At 29.4% G+C, this 18,264-nt stretch overlaps 1 protein-coding gene across 8 annotated transcripts in view; it reads left to right on the forward strand.

Moving 5' to 3' along the window:
• The window catches only part of LOC127283907 (cytochrome P450 315a1, mitochondrial), a 134,071-nt gene that overhangs the window by 44,936 nt on the left and 70,871 nt on the right, over nucleotides 1-18,264 (forward strand). For all 8 annotated transcript variants that reach the window (XM_051309031.1, XM_051309030.1, XM_051309032.1 and 5 more), the window contains one exon: nucleotides 10,878-11,212. In XM_051309031.1, coding sequence (XP_051164988.1) covers nucleotides 10,878-11,212 — 335 coding nt within the window. The remainder of the gene's footprint in view (nucleotides 1-10,877; nucleotides 11,213-18,264) is intronic.

Below are 18,264 nucleotides of genomic sequence, written 5' to 3' on the forward strand. Positions count from 1 at the left end.
CTAACTTTGGTGACACTCGAGGGCCTCAAGGATTGAAATTTGCCAAAATCATATCCCTACTTTGTAATTTTCTCCCTTCCAAACATAGAATTTCCTCCAATCGCAATTAGCAATGGAAAAGAGGAGGAAAATCATGTAGAGGGTGTAGTTTAAGTCCCAAAATGACTCATTACTGTGGGTCTAAGTTTATTACCGAGCATCTGCGTTACAGACCTCGGTCTTGTTATTTTTTTTAGAGTTTCGAGTCACCTTTTTTATGATAGAGTTTACCGCAATAAACTCTAGTAGATGGAAAATTGATTAATGTAAAATAAACGAGGACCCAGCTTAAGAAAGGCTCCAATTCAAAAGAAGTGACAAGATGGCCCATTCTCTAAATCGTCTCTTGGAATAATGAAGTTTATAATACGTAAATTCCCAAATTCTTAATAATCTTCTTCTAGGATTTTAAGTTTAGGGTTACATTTATGATTTAGAATTGTTGACTATACAATGCTAAAATATCGTTATATTAGGAGAAATATGGAATTATTATTTAAATATTGGTAAAAATATAAAATAAAGATAATTAAACTATTAACATATAACTTATATTAAACAATTTGTCATTTTATTCATTCATACGGTGGGCTCACACAATCAACATAGTCACACATGTTTATATATAATCATTATAAAATAATTATATATCATCATTGGTTTCCCTTTCTCAAATTTTAATAAAAACAAAGGTCGAACCGACACGTCCGGACGTAACACGACACAATAAATCAGCACAGTTAATCTCATTCTTAATTAACTTAAATAAAAAAATTGATTGAGCTAAGAATCGTCGCTCAGCTAAAGTTAGAAAATAAAATTCAATGCATAGTTGCATGTAGTCTAATCCTTGTAAAGGATATGCTCCAGTCTTTAGGAAGTGCAAGTATTTCAAGAATCTTTTTTAAATTTTTTCTAAGGACTTTATGTCTATGTTGTATATCGGATTCCATAACATTGGCATGTAGTTAAATTTTGATAAAACAAAGGAATTATAGAGATATGTGACAATTTTTAAATTCATGAAACCCTTGTTAGTCCTAAGAAGGATTCCTAATGCTTTCAATGCGTTACGTTCGATGGTTTGCATATGATAGTTAAATGTAAGTCTTGAATCGAAATTTACTCCAAGGTCAGTTACAAAACATTTTCGTTTAAGTATTTTTTCTACGGATGATTCTATGTCTTGTACGATGTTATAAAAATAAATTGGATTCTCATTTCGTGAAAAGGTGACAACATGGCACTTGCTGAGGTTCAGTTTAAGTTTCTTTGTTGAGCACCAATCGTTAAATATTTTTAGATTGTCGAATTAAATTTTCAAATTTATCTAGGTAGGTTAAAATTTCGTCATTTTGCTTTCTCGTGGAGGAAGCTTTGTAGTTCTTTCGTTTATAAAATTTTTAAAAATGGTAAAAACAAATTTTCCTCTATATAGAAACATGTTATATGAGATCCTGATCAATTGTCCGGATGTATGCATGTATGTGTGTGTGGATTGTTTTTGTAAACACGATATCTTTAACAGGTTTTAATGGAATTGGGTAAAATTTGGTAGGCTTATTTATCAAATTTATCTTTTAAAAATGACAAGAGGATTTTTAAAAATACCCCCAAAAAAAATTTTATCGTCTTTTTTCCAAAAAAATTTTTTTAATTGAAAACATTTCTTAATAGAAAAATTTAAGGTAATATATAATATAATCGTCTTCTTTACGTCAAGACGAATTGATTAGTATATATAAAGTATAGATTTGATTGAAATTTAAAGAATTAATGAAAGTTAAAAAATAAAAAATTCACGTTTTAGTTAAAAAATGTAGTGTTTATTAAAATTCAAGTTTATATATGAAATAATTTTATTCTCTGCATTAAAACGAATCAATTGGTATATATAAAGTACAGATTTAATTTAAATTTTAAGAATTAATAAAAATTGAAAAATCAAAAATTCATATTTTAGCTAAAATTTTTTTTTTAAATTTAAGTTAATACATAAAATAATTGAATTCCTTGATTTGAAACAAATCGATTCGTACATATAATATGTATATGTTACACTTAAAATGAATTACAATTTTCTTAATTTTTCAAAAAATTGAATGAATTTTAATCAGTTTTTAACTCGAAATGTTTTAAAGCAGTTAATTGAATTAGAGGAATTCATAGCTTTCTCACAATGAGGAAGCAAAATGTTTATGAAATAAACATAAACAACCCCCTCCGAACCCCTTCTTATTTAAATTTCTATTAGTGGATATTTTTGATAAATCCGTTTTTAAAAATGACTTATAAAATTTGTCCCATTTTGTTCGATTAAAATTGTTCGCAGTATTCGATTCAATGTTTGTCGGCAAAAAAGTTTCATTTTTAGGAAGCACTAAGATAAAAGTTAAGGCACTATGGTTACTGTCATATGGGATGACAGGTAATTTATTGCTGATTAAATTTTTAACCTCTATTTAGATATGCAGCAATCCTAGATCTAAATAAGAATTATTTTTTGGATATGTAGCTTTCGTTGGGCCAGTCAGGTTTACTCTATATTTGAAATCATTCCTTTCTAGCCATTTAACTAACAATAAGTATTGTCCCCTAGCATTTCTAATTAGATCCCACCATTATTCGTGTCTAGCGTTCAAATCTCCTACCAACACATACATATTATTTGGCTGGTCTAGTTTTAGTTCCTCGAACACTTTAGAAAGATCAACCACAAAGTTATTCTTCAAATTGCCTGCCGGGTAAGTGGAGATTGTGAAGAGATTTTTGCCATTTGAAAAGTTTAATCTTATTATTGAATTTTCAATGTTTTTCAATTTATTGCTACTATTCTACCACCTCTTTCTGCTGCGAATCTCTCATTACATACGGTAATATAATTAGGAAAGTACAAACTATGGCATGGTTTCAATTTTGTTTCATTTATACATGCTATGTCAATATTATGTTTTTGTAAGAGATTTAACAAATTAAATCTGCGCGCTTTATTAACAATACAGTTAACATTTATTGAGAAAAAAGATAGTTCATAATCTTTCGTCTTTAAATTTGAACTAAAAACTCTATTAAACCTGATAATTTTTTTTTAGATTAATTGTTTCATGAAGAAAGTCGATTTTTTTAGTATTATTATAAATTTTATTATTTAATTAATTGGTTAATTGGTCACTTAAGACGGAAAAAATATCAGACATGAATAAATGTAGCACTTAGCATATTTTGTTGTTAACTATCAGCTGAATATCCTGTTTACTACGTGAGCTATTGGGGACCAAGAGGGGCAACTTTCCTTCCTTTGACAACGTCGATGTTTTAACATGGAAGATCATATTAGCAACTTTGGGACTGGTCGCTCTAGCATATGATTTGTCTTTGGAAACAAATTTGTTAATTTTTTGCAGTTTTTCAAGATTCTTTTTTCGTAAGTCATCAGCTTTATTTTTGATTTTATCAAGTTTATCACGTATCACCGGGCAGCCCGTAAAAGAAGCTGGGTGACTTTTGTTACCACAATTCACGCAACGAAGTTCACTAGGTTCAATCTTTATACCCTTTTCTAAACTACATTTACCTGGTTCGTGATCATTACAGCATTTAACATATCTATAGCTGCGGTTGAAAAATTTTGTAATATGTAGTTAGAACCTCTTTTATTGACGATCATACTTTGTTTACGCTGCTTATTCCTGGTACCTGAATGAAACTGAATAATGTGATTCATCGAGAGACTGTTTATCCTTCTCGTCCAAAACTGAGCACACGTCAATCCCACTACAGTTTCGTTCCTTTCCCTCATCTCACTACTCTCTCCAGGCTCATACATACTTCTAGTACTCCGAATTTATTATGCGATAAAAATTTTTTGAAGTTAATATTAGCTTGTGACTCACTAATAGACATTGGAGGATAATTCACTTTTATAAGAGAAAATTTGGCTGATGAATCTTTCAACATGTCACTTATATTTTTCTTGTCGATGCTTCGACCTTTCGTTAGAACTTTATCCCTAGGGACTGCGTTATCATTTTGACTTGGCGGCACATGGTTTTGCTGCAATACTCCAGTTTTTGTAATTGATTTAGAGTCCTTTTTCAGCTCCATCTCTTTGAGCCAGTAAAGGCTTGAAATTGGTTCCATTTTTCTTCAAATGTGACTCAAGTAATCCGTCAATGTTGATGCCCAGGTTTTTGAGCTTTTTATGGTTCATAATGTGCGATTTTTGTAGATGCGTTTTTTTATTAAGATTTGTTGTATCCTTTTCAAGAACAGGTGTAAAACTTGTTCTTCCCTTCTTTTTGAAGTTAGCGACAATGGGACGATTTGTCGTTGTCGGTGCTGACATCTTTATTTTAATTTCATTTACTTCTGGCGGGCAGATGACTAATTTTAGGCGCCAAACAAGCACGTTGGCGGGAAAGATGTTCACTGCACTATTACCATATGTATTCACAAAACGGAAGACCGTTAATCACCGACGTGAATTTTAATATTTTTTTTAATTTTCTTTAAAAAAATTCTATTTTTTAATAAAAATGGTTGAAAAAGCGTATTTTTTGGTCGGATCAAAGTGGTATAACATCTTAATTACCATGTATCTGCATATTTCATCGATTTTCTACAGAGGCTGAACCCTGACCACCTGGCTCAACCCTGACTACATTTTTTTTAATTGCCTATAATTCTGAAAATTGAGTGCATGGAAAGCATAACCGACGCTGCATTGGGACTCAGGGTGGGAGTGGTGGGGATACTAATAGATTCTCATGAAAAATAAAAAAGTCAAGAAAATTCAAAAACAAAAATAGGCACGTGTACAGAATGAGAAACAGAACAACTAGGTCAAATATCATTTTTACCTAAAATTATTATTTAATTATTTAAAATTAAAAAACATGAGTGATGTATTTATTAAAATCAATACATTTTTGCAAATACATTACTGTTTTTTGGTTTGATATTAACGAAATGCATTCAAAAATAATTCCCATGTTAATTAGAAGCTAGAGATGACCACAAGCCTTTTCTTGTTGTAAAAAAATTTATTTGTTTATAAATGTTTAATGTTAAAGTTAAAAATAGATTGCTTTGGAAAACAAGAAAACGGTCCTTAGTCGTCTACCTCTTAGCGCGCGCTTATAAATAAACTATTGCCATTTGAACAATTTTGAACAGATTGATGTAATTTTTGTTGGACACTATTCTTTCATGTTTAAGAAATAACTTTCTCACTGGAAGTATTCTTAAATCAAAACTTTACTACAGACTTTTTTATAAAAAAGTCAAATTTTCTATTTTTAACTTTAACATTAAACATTTATAAACAAATAGCCTTTTTTACAACAGGAAAAGGCTTGTGGTCATCTCTAGCTTCTAATTAACATGGGAATTATTTTTGAATGCATTTCGTTAATATCAAACCAAAAAACAGTAATGTATTTGCAAAAATGTATTGATTTTAATAAATACATCACTCATGTTTTTTAATTTTAAATTGATAAATAATAATTATAGGTAAAAATGATATTTGACATAGTTGTTCTGTTTCTCATTCTGTACACATGTCTATTTTTGTTTTTCGATATTCTTGACTTTTTTATTTTTCATGAGAATCTATTAGTATTCCCACCACTCCCACCCTGAATCCGAACGCAGCGTCGGTTATGCTTTCCGTGCACTTAATTTTGGTCATATATTTTTACAATGTTTAGCAAAAACATTAAATCACGGTGGTCAGGAAGCCGGAAACGGGGAAAACGGGAAAGTTTTAAGGTAGGTTTGGATGTATCTTACAAATAGACATCATATCTCACATATCTTCAATATCTTACATATATCTTACAATACCTTACAATTCCGGTTGAATTGAAATCCTAGCTGATCTTTTAACCGAGATATTGTGAAATCAGTGCCAAATATTAAAATTTACAGTTTAATTTTTTAGAAAATGCATTTAGAGTGCCTTAAAAAAATCAATTTTTGAATTTCTGTAACGTTATTTTCTGTAATTTTCTGCAACCTCAAAATATTGTTCCATAGGGAAAAAGAAGAGAAACGTGTTTTTTAAAAATTATTTTTGTTAATATTTAGGGGTCGCGCTTGTACGTTTTTCATGAAAAAATATATTTTTACCATTATTGATCTGTTAAATAATAAGCAAAAATATTCGGACCTTTTACAGATTTACTCTCATAATATCACCAAATGTGGACTTTGTGTTAAATAAATAGATATATATGATTTGAAGGTTATTACAGACCTGAAAAGATAATAAATTGAAATTTATTTGTAAAAATGTGTCCTAAAAGTCAATTAAACTTATTTTAATTAACTCCCGTTACTATGCCTTTGTTGTGTTATTGAGTACGAAAGGTACTTTTACGTTTTGACTTTTTATGACTGTAAAAATAATTTTATACTGAATGTAATAATCAGTTGGGTATTATTTTGCTTTTTTATGGATAATTTGCTGTGTTTTTGATTCCAAAACTTCTTTGATTCGAATGAGAATGCATTTATTTCGAGTTTGCGCACATCAATATTAAAATTATAATAATATACTCTATGTACTATATACTTCCTCTGTATCTCTATAGGGCTATAAGCCCGTTGGTTCATTAAATAAATAAAAATAAATAAATTATTTATGATCAAAATAGTACGTATGATTTACAGGGCGACCTGGATAGAGTGTACCTGTGGTCCACTATGAATTTTTTATTATTGAACACTTGTAAATGTACAGTAATGTCATTTTGCAGAAGGTCCAGAGTTGTCAAGTTTTGTTATAATATTGGTGGAGTGCCACTGGAGAGGGTAAGCCGACAGCGGGATTTGGGACTGATGTTGGATAGTACTCTTACATTAAATGATCATGTTTCATTTGTTGTAAATAAGTCTCTGTCTGTTCTTGGTCAAATTGTGCGATCTGCCTCAGTCTTTTTTAATCTTCGCGTTCTTAAGGTTTTATTTTTTTCTCTAGTCAGACCTCACTATGAATTCCTTTCTGTTATTTATTCACCTTATTATAATTGTCATATGTTAAGATTGGAAAGAATTCAAAAAAGATTTTTGAGATTCGCTGCAAGACAGCTAAATATACCGTATGATTATTATAGTCACGATTACACAGAACTACGCTCTATTATGAAAATTCCTTCTGTTCAGGATAGATTTTTGCGATTTCACTTCCAATTACTTTTTAATATACTAAATGATCAAATTGACTGCCCTGCAGTACTGTCTGGAATTTCGCTGACGGTTCCTTACATAACATTAAGAAATAAGTCGAGGTTTAAGGTGCCTTTCAGTCGTACGAATCTTGGCAGTAGATCCACATTGGTACGACTTTATAGAGAGGCAAATCATGCGATTAATCTGGATTTTTTTGACAATTGTAAATCAAGGTTTATGAATGATTTGTCTAAATATTTAAATTCTGTCGATTGAACTGCGGCCTCGCACTATTCATTTACACCTAATTGTATTTTATTTTTACTACTTTTTTTGTATTATAAAGGGTATTTTGTAAATGCGTGTATAACTAAATAAGTAAATAAATTAATTAATATAACTTTTTAAGCATGTAATTATTGCATATAATCTATAATACTAAATTTGTGTTGAGAGGCCATTCTTATTTAAAGGCCTCAATGACCCCCAGATGACAAGTTTCGAGTAAATCAGACTGATTTTTAAAAAATATTCCGTTATATTGGATTTGTCATTTTGAATTTAAAAAAAAATTAACATTTGATTAGCAATTAACGTCTCGAGTAACTACTAAATGATGTTTTTAAACTTATTATTTAAAAAATCGTCAATAAAAAATAACTTCGGTACCAGTAAAACGCACAGGTTACACAGGTCTACAAGAATTTTTTTTGATATATCAGAGTGGTTTTCAATGTATTTTTTATGCTGAATACGATCCCGGGTTCCAAAATTGCGTATTATGTCAGGATTTTGAGTAAACCGGGGATAAAGTCTCCAAAAACCGTGTTTTTGAGGATTTTAGTATTTTTTAAGCTTACGTGATTGTATAGTTAATGACAAACATTTTTTTCACTCAATAAATCCTAATTTTTAACATTAACTGTTACTTTATGTAAAAGAGCATTTCTTTTTAGTAATAATTAGTTATTAATTTTATTGTTTTACAAAAAAAAATTATGCTGCACTATATTACTGAAATATAGCTTTTTCTGAAATGTCACTAACTTTTGATTCTTTGTTAATAAAGTCGGCCATATTGTATGCGACATTTTGAATTTCTAAAAACGGAAACCCCTAGATATTCAGTTTCATGGAAATCGAACCATTTTTTTTAAAGTCAGTCATTTTGTTTTGAAAATCTAACTTTAAATTTAGAATTAGCGACCCCAAAAACTTCCGAGTCAATTTTTAAATTTTCTCGTCGCCATGTTAGATCCGCCATTTGAATTTTTTAAATCTGACTTCAAATTTGAAATAAACGTCTCCAAAAACCTCCGAGTAACTATTATCAAACGAATCTGGTCAATTTTTAAATTTTCTCGTCGCCCTATTGGATAGACTATTTTCGTTTTTGAAAATCTGACTTTCTTGAAATTAGCAACTTAATCGGCACCCACTGTGGTGCGTAAGAGCCATATAATCTTATTGCACAACAAATAAAGTTTTAATTATTTAGGAACAAAAATTTCTGCACGGAATCCTGTGGAGGTTTATGTACAGGATCCCTGTTCCAATATCTTGCGCAATATTCTGACAGGATCCTGTACAGGATTTAGCAAGAATTCTATAAGGATCTTTTACTGGAATTTTAAGGCGGAAACCACATTATGAGGTTGAAAAAATCGAATTTTTTTTATTGTATAAATAGTTAGGTTAACTATAGAAGAATAAGCATTCAAAGTTTTAAAGTTAAATTTCGCATTCCTTTACACTTTATAAGCGTAGAACTGAGCGCAAACCGAGTACGTAGGCCACAGGTTGGATCACGCGGCTGTTATGGCGGAGCATTTTGCTTTGCTATACCTTTATAAAGAGTATGCATTATTTAATCTGTCTTGATATTTTTTACTTGGGATAATAGTGGAATTGCTTTATTTTAATTATTGTTTCATGAATCGAGATGAATGAATAAATATATTTACAGAAAGATGTAATTTTCCACTTTAGTGGCAATATGAAATCTGCGTCTATTTATTCATTCATATCGATTCATGAAATAATAATTAAAATAAAGCAATTCTTTATAAAGATAGGTTTTATGTAAATTTTTACCGGGATATTACATAATTTGCTGTTTTGAATTTTGAAAATCTGATATCATATTCGTAATCAACGACCCCAAAAACCCCCGAGTAACGAATTTCAGGCAAATTGAATCGGTTTTTTAGAGTAGAAAAATATTACACATAAAAATGCCTCAAAATGTTCCCAAAACTTTAAACGCGTATTTCTCGAAACAAGATTTTTCAAACTGGTGGGCATTGTAGCGTCTAAACTATTTGACCAATGAACTTCGGGTTTGCGGCTAATTAAAGGTAACTAGATTTTGCTGTGGTTATACCTGTAATATGATACAATCGTAAACAATAAAGATTTTTTACAAGAAGTCAAACATGAAAAAATATGGCAAAAAACGCAGTGTTTTAAAAGAGTTTCCACCATGTTGTCATTTGTTTAACTTTTTAACTATTGTATAGGTATAACCTATTTTCTTTAGAATGTCACCTTTCTAAAAAAATTTGAGTTTTTGTTTTACACTTAAAATTGCGCATTGTAGAATGCACTAGGTGCGCCATATTGGTCGCGATTTTAAATTTTTTGAAAATGAAATATATGCTTTAAAAGTTCAAGGATGTACATTTATTCAAAAAAAAACTACATCACTAAGTCATAACTGTTTCCCACAAAAAATTGTTAAAGTTTATGTTCATTTTGGCCTCCGCAATGGGAACCTCCCCTTTAGCGGGTTACATAAGACGGAAATTTGAAGTTTACCTAAGTTTACTGTAGACTTACTATTTTTTTGTTGGATGTGAAGAAAATGACCAGAGGAAAATGTCTCTTTATAATAATTTGTTAAGAGGGTAATCTCGTGTAAAAAAATTTTGTTACAATTTTTTTTTGCTTTAAAAATTACTTTACTATTTGCAGAATATGATCCTACATTACTAATCTATAATTAGATGTATGAATGTCTATAGTAAACATAAGTTCAGTTCAAACAGAAGCGTATTTTAACAGTAAAAATTTGGATTTTTAATTTCAGTTGAGATTTGTGACCTGTAGGCTACACGGCGCAAAATCAAAGATGCAACTTCAAACGCCTGTAACGCTGTCATTTTGTAATATTTTTTAATAAAAAAAATTTTTCTATTAAGCTTGTATTGTGTACTTTAAGGTATAACCGGAAAAATGTATGTTTTTAACAGATTTTTTAATTTATCATGAAATTGTTATGTGCTAGGTCAACATTACACCCAGATTTTAACTATTGCCTTGAAGATGTTATTTATTCGAAAATAACTATTGCAGTAAAACCAAGATTTAGTATCACTTTCCTATGCTTTCATAATTAATAAAATTATATATTAACAAGAAACCGAAAGAATAGAGAGATCTCGTGCTCATTGTTAACTGCATTTGGTAGCATCTGAAGTGCTAAACTTATGTTTACTATAGACATTCATACATCTAATTATAGATTAATAATATAAGATTATTTTCTACAAATAGTAAACTAATTTTTAAAGCAAAAAAAATTGGAAAAATTTTTTTTTACACGAGTTACCCCTCTTAAACTATGTTAAAAAACGTTCACAAACTAATTTGATTTATTTTTTTAGCAATACTGGCGACTCTAATCGGTTCTGGATGGTCCTATCATAAAAAACAAATATTAATGGAAACAGGTCAATTATCCATTTTCTTGCATAAAATATTTCTATATTCCAGTCGATTGAATGTGATTTCGGCATCAAATGCAAAAGCAAAAAATTTGTTTTGGTGGCGGCAATTCGTTAATGTCGTAGATGATACTCTGGCTACTGTTAAGAAGACAGTACTTCTGTTAATAAAGCTGAATGGAGATGGGTTACTTCATCAAATGATGAGTGTGGGAATTAAATCTGATGATCTTATAAGAATTGTTGCCGATTTAATAATAGCAGCTGGAGACACGGTAATTATTATATTATTAACAGTATGTGCCACTGTTTTCCAGGCGGAGAACCTTTTTAAACGTACAACTAAACAGCCTTTATGCATTTTAATCTCTGGCGGCTCTAACAAGGGGAGGGCACGGAATGTTTTTCTGAAAATATTTTTTTTATTTTATCTTGTAGGGTCATATGAAGAACTTTTTTCACAAAAGGCTAACGCGCACTAGGCTAAAACAACAGAGAAAATCAAATTTAAAGATTCGCGGATTTTTAGTTTTTCAGACACTTTGTGCAACGGTTACTTCTCTAGGCATTCAGATTTAATTTAGAGATTCCTACTTTTGCACAGGTACTTTTTTATAGTTTTTTTATACATATTTAAGTAATTTTAGAGAATTTAGCAATAGTATTTGTATATTTTGCAGTTTTATTTAAACAAGTTTTAATTTAAAAACGATTCATTTTCACATTATATTATAAATTGAGACTTACAAAGTCATTTCATTACTTCAAATGGAAATTATATTAATTTAGTTTTGTAGGAGCTAAATGTTTAATATTTGCCTTCGTTAGTTTATATTTAGTTTTTAATCGGAAATTTGACAAAAAATTGAAAGTAACAGAAAAATCAGTTATTGATTCGTGTGTTAAGGGTGAAAAAAATGTTCGATGCGCTAAATATTTAAAGTGGTCTACGACATCTACCATCCTGGTACTTGTCAATCACAGTACGGGAATCTTGAGTGATTCAATTGTAATTCAAAATTTTATATGTTTTTCTTTTATAATTATATTTTATCAAGAAATTTGTATTACTTCGTTAGTAATAAATTTTTGTGCAATAAAAAAGTTAACAAATATTAATAACACAGGTCTGCAAGGCATTTTTTTGAAATATCAGAGTGGTTTCCAATGTATTTTTAGGGTAAAGACCCTAAAAAATGTCTGTTTGAGGGTTTTCAGTATTTTTTTCCTCAACGTGCTAGAAACTTCTATATAGGATTAAATTAAAGTTTAAAGCGTATATTTTAAGACCCATATGCGCATAATAAAAAAATTTTGAAATTTAAAAAAAAGTGTAGGTAAGAAAAGACACGTTGAAAGAAATTTAAAGGTTTCAATTGAATGTTCACTTTATTTTCACTTAAATTACATATCTTGAAAATTGAACAGTTTATGACATTTAATTAGTTCGCGACGAAGCATTTATTGAGAAGTTCTCATAATATCTGAACATTTATTTCCAAAAACTGCACACAATTACCTTGGTGGAAAGAAATCAAGAAATTTCGGAAGGTAGAAAATGATTTGCTGATAGTTATCTTCAAACTTGGACCCTCGGTGTAATTAACTAATTCTCAAGGATCTATAGGTTTATGATGAGTCCCTTTTTTATGATAGTACAAATATTAAAAATCTGATTTTTCTGAGTATTGCTAGGATTAAGTTTACAATTTGAAAGTTTTTATTTATATAATCCGCCTACAACAATATAAATTTTTTCATATTAGTTCTAAAATTTCTTAAAGATTAAACGTTATTATTCTTTTTCCTTTTTTTATTTTTGAACATCTGCTTACTTACTTTTACGACGTAACAATATTCATATTTTGTTACAACTCTTGCTGGACAAATATGTTTCACTATTTCAATGTCATCAATTATTTTTTGTATTGGTGTTACTATTGGTTTTAAAGTATCATTTAGAGATTGTTCAATTTGTTCCTTTTCTAATTTTAATAGTCTATGTTTCCGTCTAATTACTTCACTTGCTTTAGCAAATTTCTCAGAGAAAATTTTGTTGTTGTTGTAAATTTTCAACTTTTTTGGAAGTCATGTTTTTGTTGTTACTTCAATGTATAAAACTATATTGTTATTTTGTTAGATTACTATTCTAATTTATAAAACAATCAAAACATTTTCTGTATCTACGCTGATTAATTCCACGATCTTGATCAATCACTAAAAAATCATGCTTATTTTCTCAGCAAGAACAGCAAATTTCTTTAAATTTTGTAAACGACATATTAGTATTCATATGGTCATCATATATGCTTTAAATTCATTTCATCTTGTCTAAATAATACCAATAAATTAACTTTGTCACGTATTAAATGTTTTGGAATCCGCGCATAAGTCTGGCATAAAAAAAACACATCATCAAAGATAAATTATTATCATACTTTTGAGTAATAATGTAAAAATTAAAAACAGATAGATTAATAGATTGTGCTTTAAACTCCATCTTGTTACATACTGAGTTAAAAAAGTATAAATGCAATACTTCTATATTTTTAACGACAGTTCATGGAAAGCTGACAATAACGTAGGTTTTACTTTCTAATATTTAACGATTCTCAATTTTGAAAATTTGTTCTTTTTAATTGCCAGGAATCTTCAAATGAGATTTGCATTGTTTGTGTTTTTATATGCTTGTTTGTGTTTGTTGTATGCTTGTTTGTGCGTGAAGATAATCTGACACGTTTGAACATTCGTAGTCAACTGCTAATAATTCGTTTAAATACCTGAGGCATTCTTTCTCCAGTGGTTCACCGGATTAGCTTAAAATTTGTTACAAGGTGGTTTTTAAGGTCCCAGAAACTGACCGAAATATCTATCATAACAGTTTCGTCATTTTTAAATTTGCAAATCCGACATCAGATTCTTAATTATCGTCCGCGAAAACTCCTTAGTGACAAATTTTAAGAAAATCCGATAGATTTATAATTTTAAGTCCAGGATATTAAATCCGACATTTTATATTTTGAATTATTGACATTAAATTCGTAATTAGCTACCCATAAAACTCCCGCGTAACAATTTTTAAGCAAATACAATTAATTTTTTAGTTTTATATCGAATGCATTTCAAAATTCTATAAATTTTTAATTTTTTCCACCACTATATTCGAACAGCCGTTTTGAATTTTTAAAATTCATATCAAATTCGCAATCAGCGAAACCCTTCGAGTAACAAATTTTAACCTAATCCGATTGATTTTTAATTTTACGTTAGCCATATTGTATATACTATTTTGAATTTTGTGAATTTTTTTGGTAATTTCGTAAATGATTTACCTTTTTTAACGATGGAGGCCTCGTAGAATGTTGAAAATGATTTTTTTGTTTATTTTTTAGCAAGAAATAACATTTGAGTCAGTGTTTTTGGTTATTTATTCCTCTATATCTTTTTTTAAATTTAATATCTTTTAAAAAGGGCCAGTTGGCATTAAAAAGTTAACATTTTTACGTTGAAATTGAGCTATTATAAAATGTATTTGGATTAAATTTGTAGTGGAAAGAAGGGATGGCCCACTTGAGAAAGAATGCCTCACCTTGGTTTTATACTTTTTAAAATTAGTATTGATAAAGTTTTCTTCGTACAAGGATTATAAACATGCTAATGCATAAAAACAGACCAATAATAAACAAACCTCTAGAAGGGTAAGACAGGGAAAAGGTTTTCTAAATGAATTGATAAATAATCAACCAGTTGAATTTCATATTCCTGGATACAAGTTTTGCGGTCCATGGACAAAAGTAGCAAAAAGAGTTGCACGAAGTGATCCAGGAATTAACCCTCTTGGCGCAGCTTGTAAAGATCATGATATTGCTTACTTGCAAAGTAGGGAAAATGTAGAAGGCTTAAAATTTCTGAAGTGAGCCACTAATTTTTCTTGTCAATTATAATTCCCTATTTTATCACGATTTTTTCAAAAAAGAAAAGTCAGTATATCGGATTAGCGCAAAAGTTATTAATATATTTGTGATCGCGCTCCGACAACTAAGTGGTACGCCGCTCAGTGGGAGGAAAATGGAATTTACTGTTCAAGATAGTCCAGATCCTTTATTTCTAAACCGATTTAATTAAATTTTTTTAAAATGAAAGATTATAAAATTTAGAAGAGAGTTGACGAGTCCGATTTAACATTTTTTTATATTAATTTGTTTATTGCAAAGTTAAACAAAAGTAGAAATTTTAAAGAAAAAGCGATCTCCTGAAACAATAAGTAAGTGCCACAGGGTAAAAACTGTTTAAAAACAATGCAGTGGTACTCCCTACACGGTAAAAAATTACACAAATCAAAATTTACATGTTATAAACAAATTATTGTTAACAAATAATAAAGGTTACAACAAATTGTTTATTTCGTTAAAGGCTGTGTTAAACTTTGATGAAATTGTTTACTCGGGGGTTTTTGGGGTCGCTGATTACGAATCCGATGTCAGTTCTTAAAAATTCAAAATGGCGGATCTAATATGGCGGACATTTTTGTTTAATTTACTCAAATTCACCTGAAAAATAAAAAATAAAACCAAATAAAAATATTTAAAAGCACACGTTTAGGATTTAAAAAAAAATTATCTCCCCTCCCCTTATAGCCAATTCAACTTTCTTTTTTTTTAAAGTTGCAAAAAAATATACTTAATCGAATTCTTGTACAGAACTTTTTCTTCTATAATGTCATGGGAATTAATGGTAATTGAAAAACTGGTTTAAAAAAGGTTTCATAATTTTTTAACAGTACAGTCTTAAAAATCTCGAGTTGGAAACATATACTTATTATCTACCTTTCTCCACTCTTCATGAATCCGTTATCAGAAGTCTAGTATGATTTTAGGCACAAAATGACTACTTCTTTCATAGAGATCCTGGACTCATTGGTAAAATTCGAGGTTTATTTATATTACGCTACCCACCTGCACTTTTTACTGCCAAAAGTGCACCTTACAAAGCAGATTTGATAGTAGATTGTGCATTTGTACCTAATTAATAAATTAATTTTGAAAAATAAAGGAATTTTTTTAGAACTAAACCTAATAATAATACTTTTACATGTACGATTTATTGCGATGAAGAAATTAATTTTGAACTAAATCACGTCATGTATCTAACAGTTGCAGTCAAGACAATAGATCATAACAGGTTAAGAATTGTTGATCAAGACGGACAGTTGGTTAATTTTGGTGAAGAGAAAATAACAATTAGAATTCACATAAAGTCTTTAAAATAATGGGTATTTTTTGGTAATAGAAAAAAGTTGGTTTTGGTTATAAAAATAACACATTATGGCAAAAGGAAATCAGTCAACGAAGAGTTCTGAAAAGGATAACACCTCAAAACCTACAGTTACTAAAGAGTCTGGGCCTCAAAATCGTGAAAAAATGACAAAAAGAATTTTTACTTGTATCTGTGTATTTGTATTTAAGCGAATAGTTTTTTGTTATGGAAGGGGAAATTTTAATAATGATGATAGTTATTTTGACGTATTATTTTACATCATCAAATTCATTTATAGTAATTTCTGCTTCATTGCCTATTTTGGGAAATCTATTTCCAACTTCCATTTATTTTATTTTTATCATCCTCCACTAGCCTATTTTCCTTTTCCTCAGCATACTCACTAATATACATGCCAACAATGTCAAAATTAAAATCTCCATCGAGTAGAGTCGTAACGTTCGGTCTTCTTTGTAATAAAAATGAATTTTCTGAAGCATCCTTTAGTTCCACAACAATACTGGAATGCTAAAAAAATAACGATCAGCAACAGCTGGACTGTAGTTAAATTATACCGCCGACAACCAGCTGACAACATTACAAAGTCTGTCATTTGTTGCAAATCATCACAAGTTTACAGCCTCTAAAATTTTCTTCATTCTGAAACAAAATAAAAATTTTATATATTATTTATTTATTTTAAAAATAAATTCAATTTATTAACTATAAACAAAGTTTAAAATTTCAATAAATAAGAATTAGTTACTTACCAGAGTTTCACATAACTCCAAGTCCACTCTCCTAATGCATTTGCCATCCCATGGACCTTGCCTGAACATTATTACAATTTAAGAAACATGGATCATAACGACTGGTACTTCTGTTGAAAATATCGATTGAGCTTATAGCGAGCCCCGAATCACTAAAAAAATTGATGGAACACTGCTGTCTTTGTAGAGAGAGTTGTTGTCTTTTACGCGAGAGGGCAGCATACTCAGCCATAAAGAGAGATGCTACTCTCAAAAAAGCAAACTGCTACTCCTTTTAGCAAGCTACTGCTGTACTTTGACTGATTCTGACAAGTGTCCTTAACAAAAGGACAACAGCTACTTTTTTCAGTACACATCTTTTTAAAAGTCTAACATGCAGCATTCGATTAGCCACCTTTTTGGAGCCTGGATGGTCACCATCATGGTTAAATATCCTTCCATTTTATTGAAAAAAAATTTCATGAAGTAAACAGAAAAAAATTAAAACAAAGAATTGAAAATAAAATTAAATCCTTAAAATATAAACTTTTTAAAAATTGAAAACGCTTTAGATGTTAAAATAAGAAATTGAAATAAAATTTTTAGAAAATGGGAGAAAATTTAAATGTCAATGTAAATTTAAAAATTTTTTTTAAGAAAATCTAAAGTTTTTAAAAATCTTATTAAAAGAAATGGAAATAAGAAATTTTTTGATGGATCTTTATATTTTTCGACCTTAGGAATCCAAAAATCACATTTTTAAAAAGTGTCGTTCCGTTTATGTGTGTGTATACACTACATTTTCTAAACTATCTCGAATACTATAAAATCTAAAGGTATAAATTTTTTTTAAATTGTAGGTCTCACTAGCGGACAAATATCAAGGTTGGCTGGAGAAAATTTTAACCCTAAAGTTGCATCCCTTGGAAAATTCCAACTTTACGGTTAAAATGTTTTCCAGACACCCGTGATAAATAATGAGATTACTTTGAGCCATATTAATCAAACTTAACTATTATTTTTTTGAATTTAAAATTTTTTTTAAATTGTTTTTTGCCCATAACTTTAAAAAAATGTTAGGACACCTCTAAATATTTTTCTTTAATTTTGTAGAGTTTTTTTAAGACGCATCTTTTGAGCTATTAGCGAACATTCTACTGATATTGTATCATATTTAAAAACGACTCAATTGACCTGTTTTATTGAATTTTTTATTGTAAAATATTCCGAAATTATTATTGATGTTAAAAATCTATCTCTGCAAATGCCCAAAAAATACAACTTAACACAGTGTTAAAAAAATTATCATAATACTAAATAAA

This window comes from Leptopilina boulardi, unplaced genomic scaffold (assembly GCF_019393585.1).
Source record: "Leptopilina boulardi isolate dan_hultmark-lab unplaced genomic scaffold, ZJU_Lbou_2.1 LbouV2_315, whole genome shotgun sequence".
In the NCBI taxonomy this organism is placed as follows: domain Eukaryota; kingdom Metazoa; phylum Arthropoda; class Insecta; order Hymenoptera; family Figitidae; genus Leptopilina; species Leptopilina boulardi.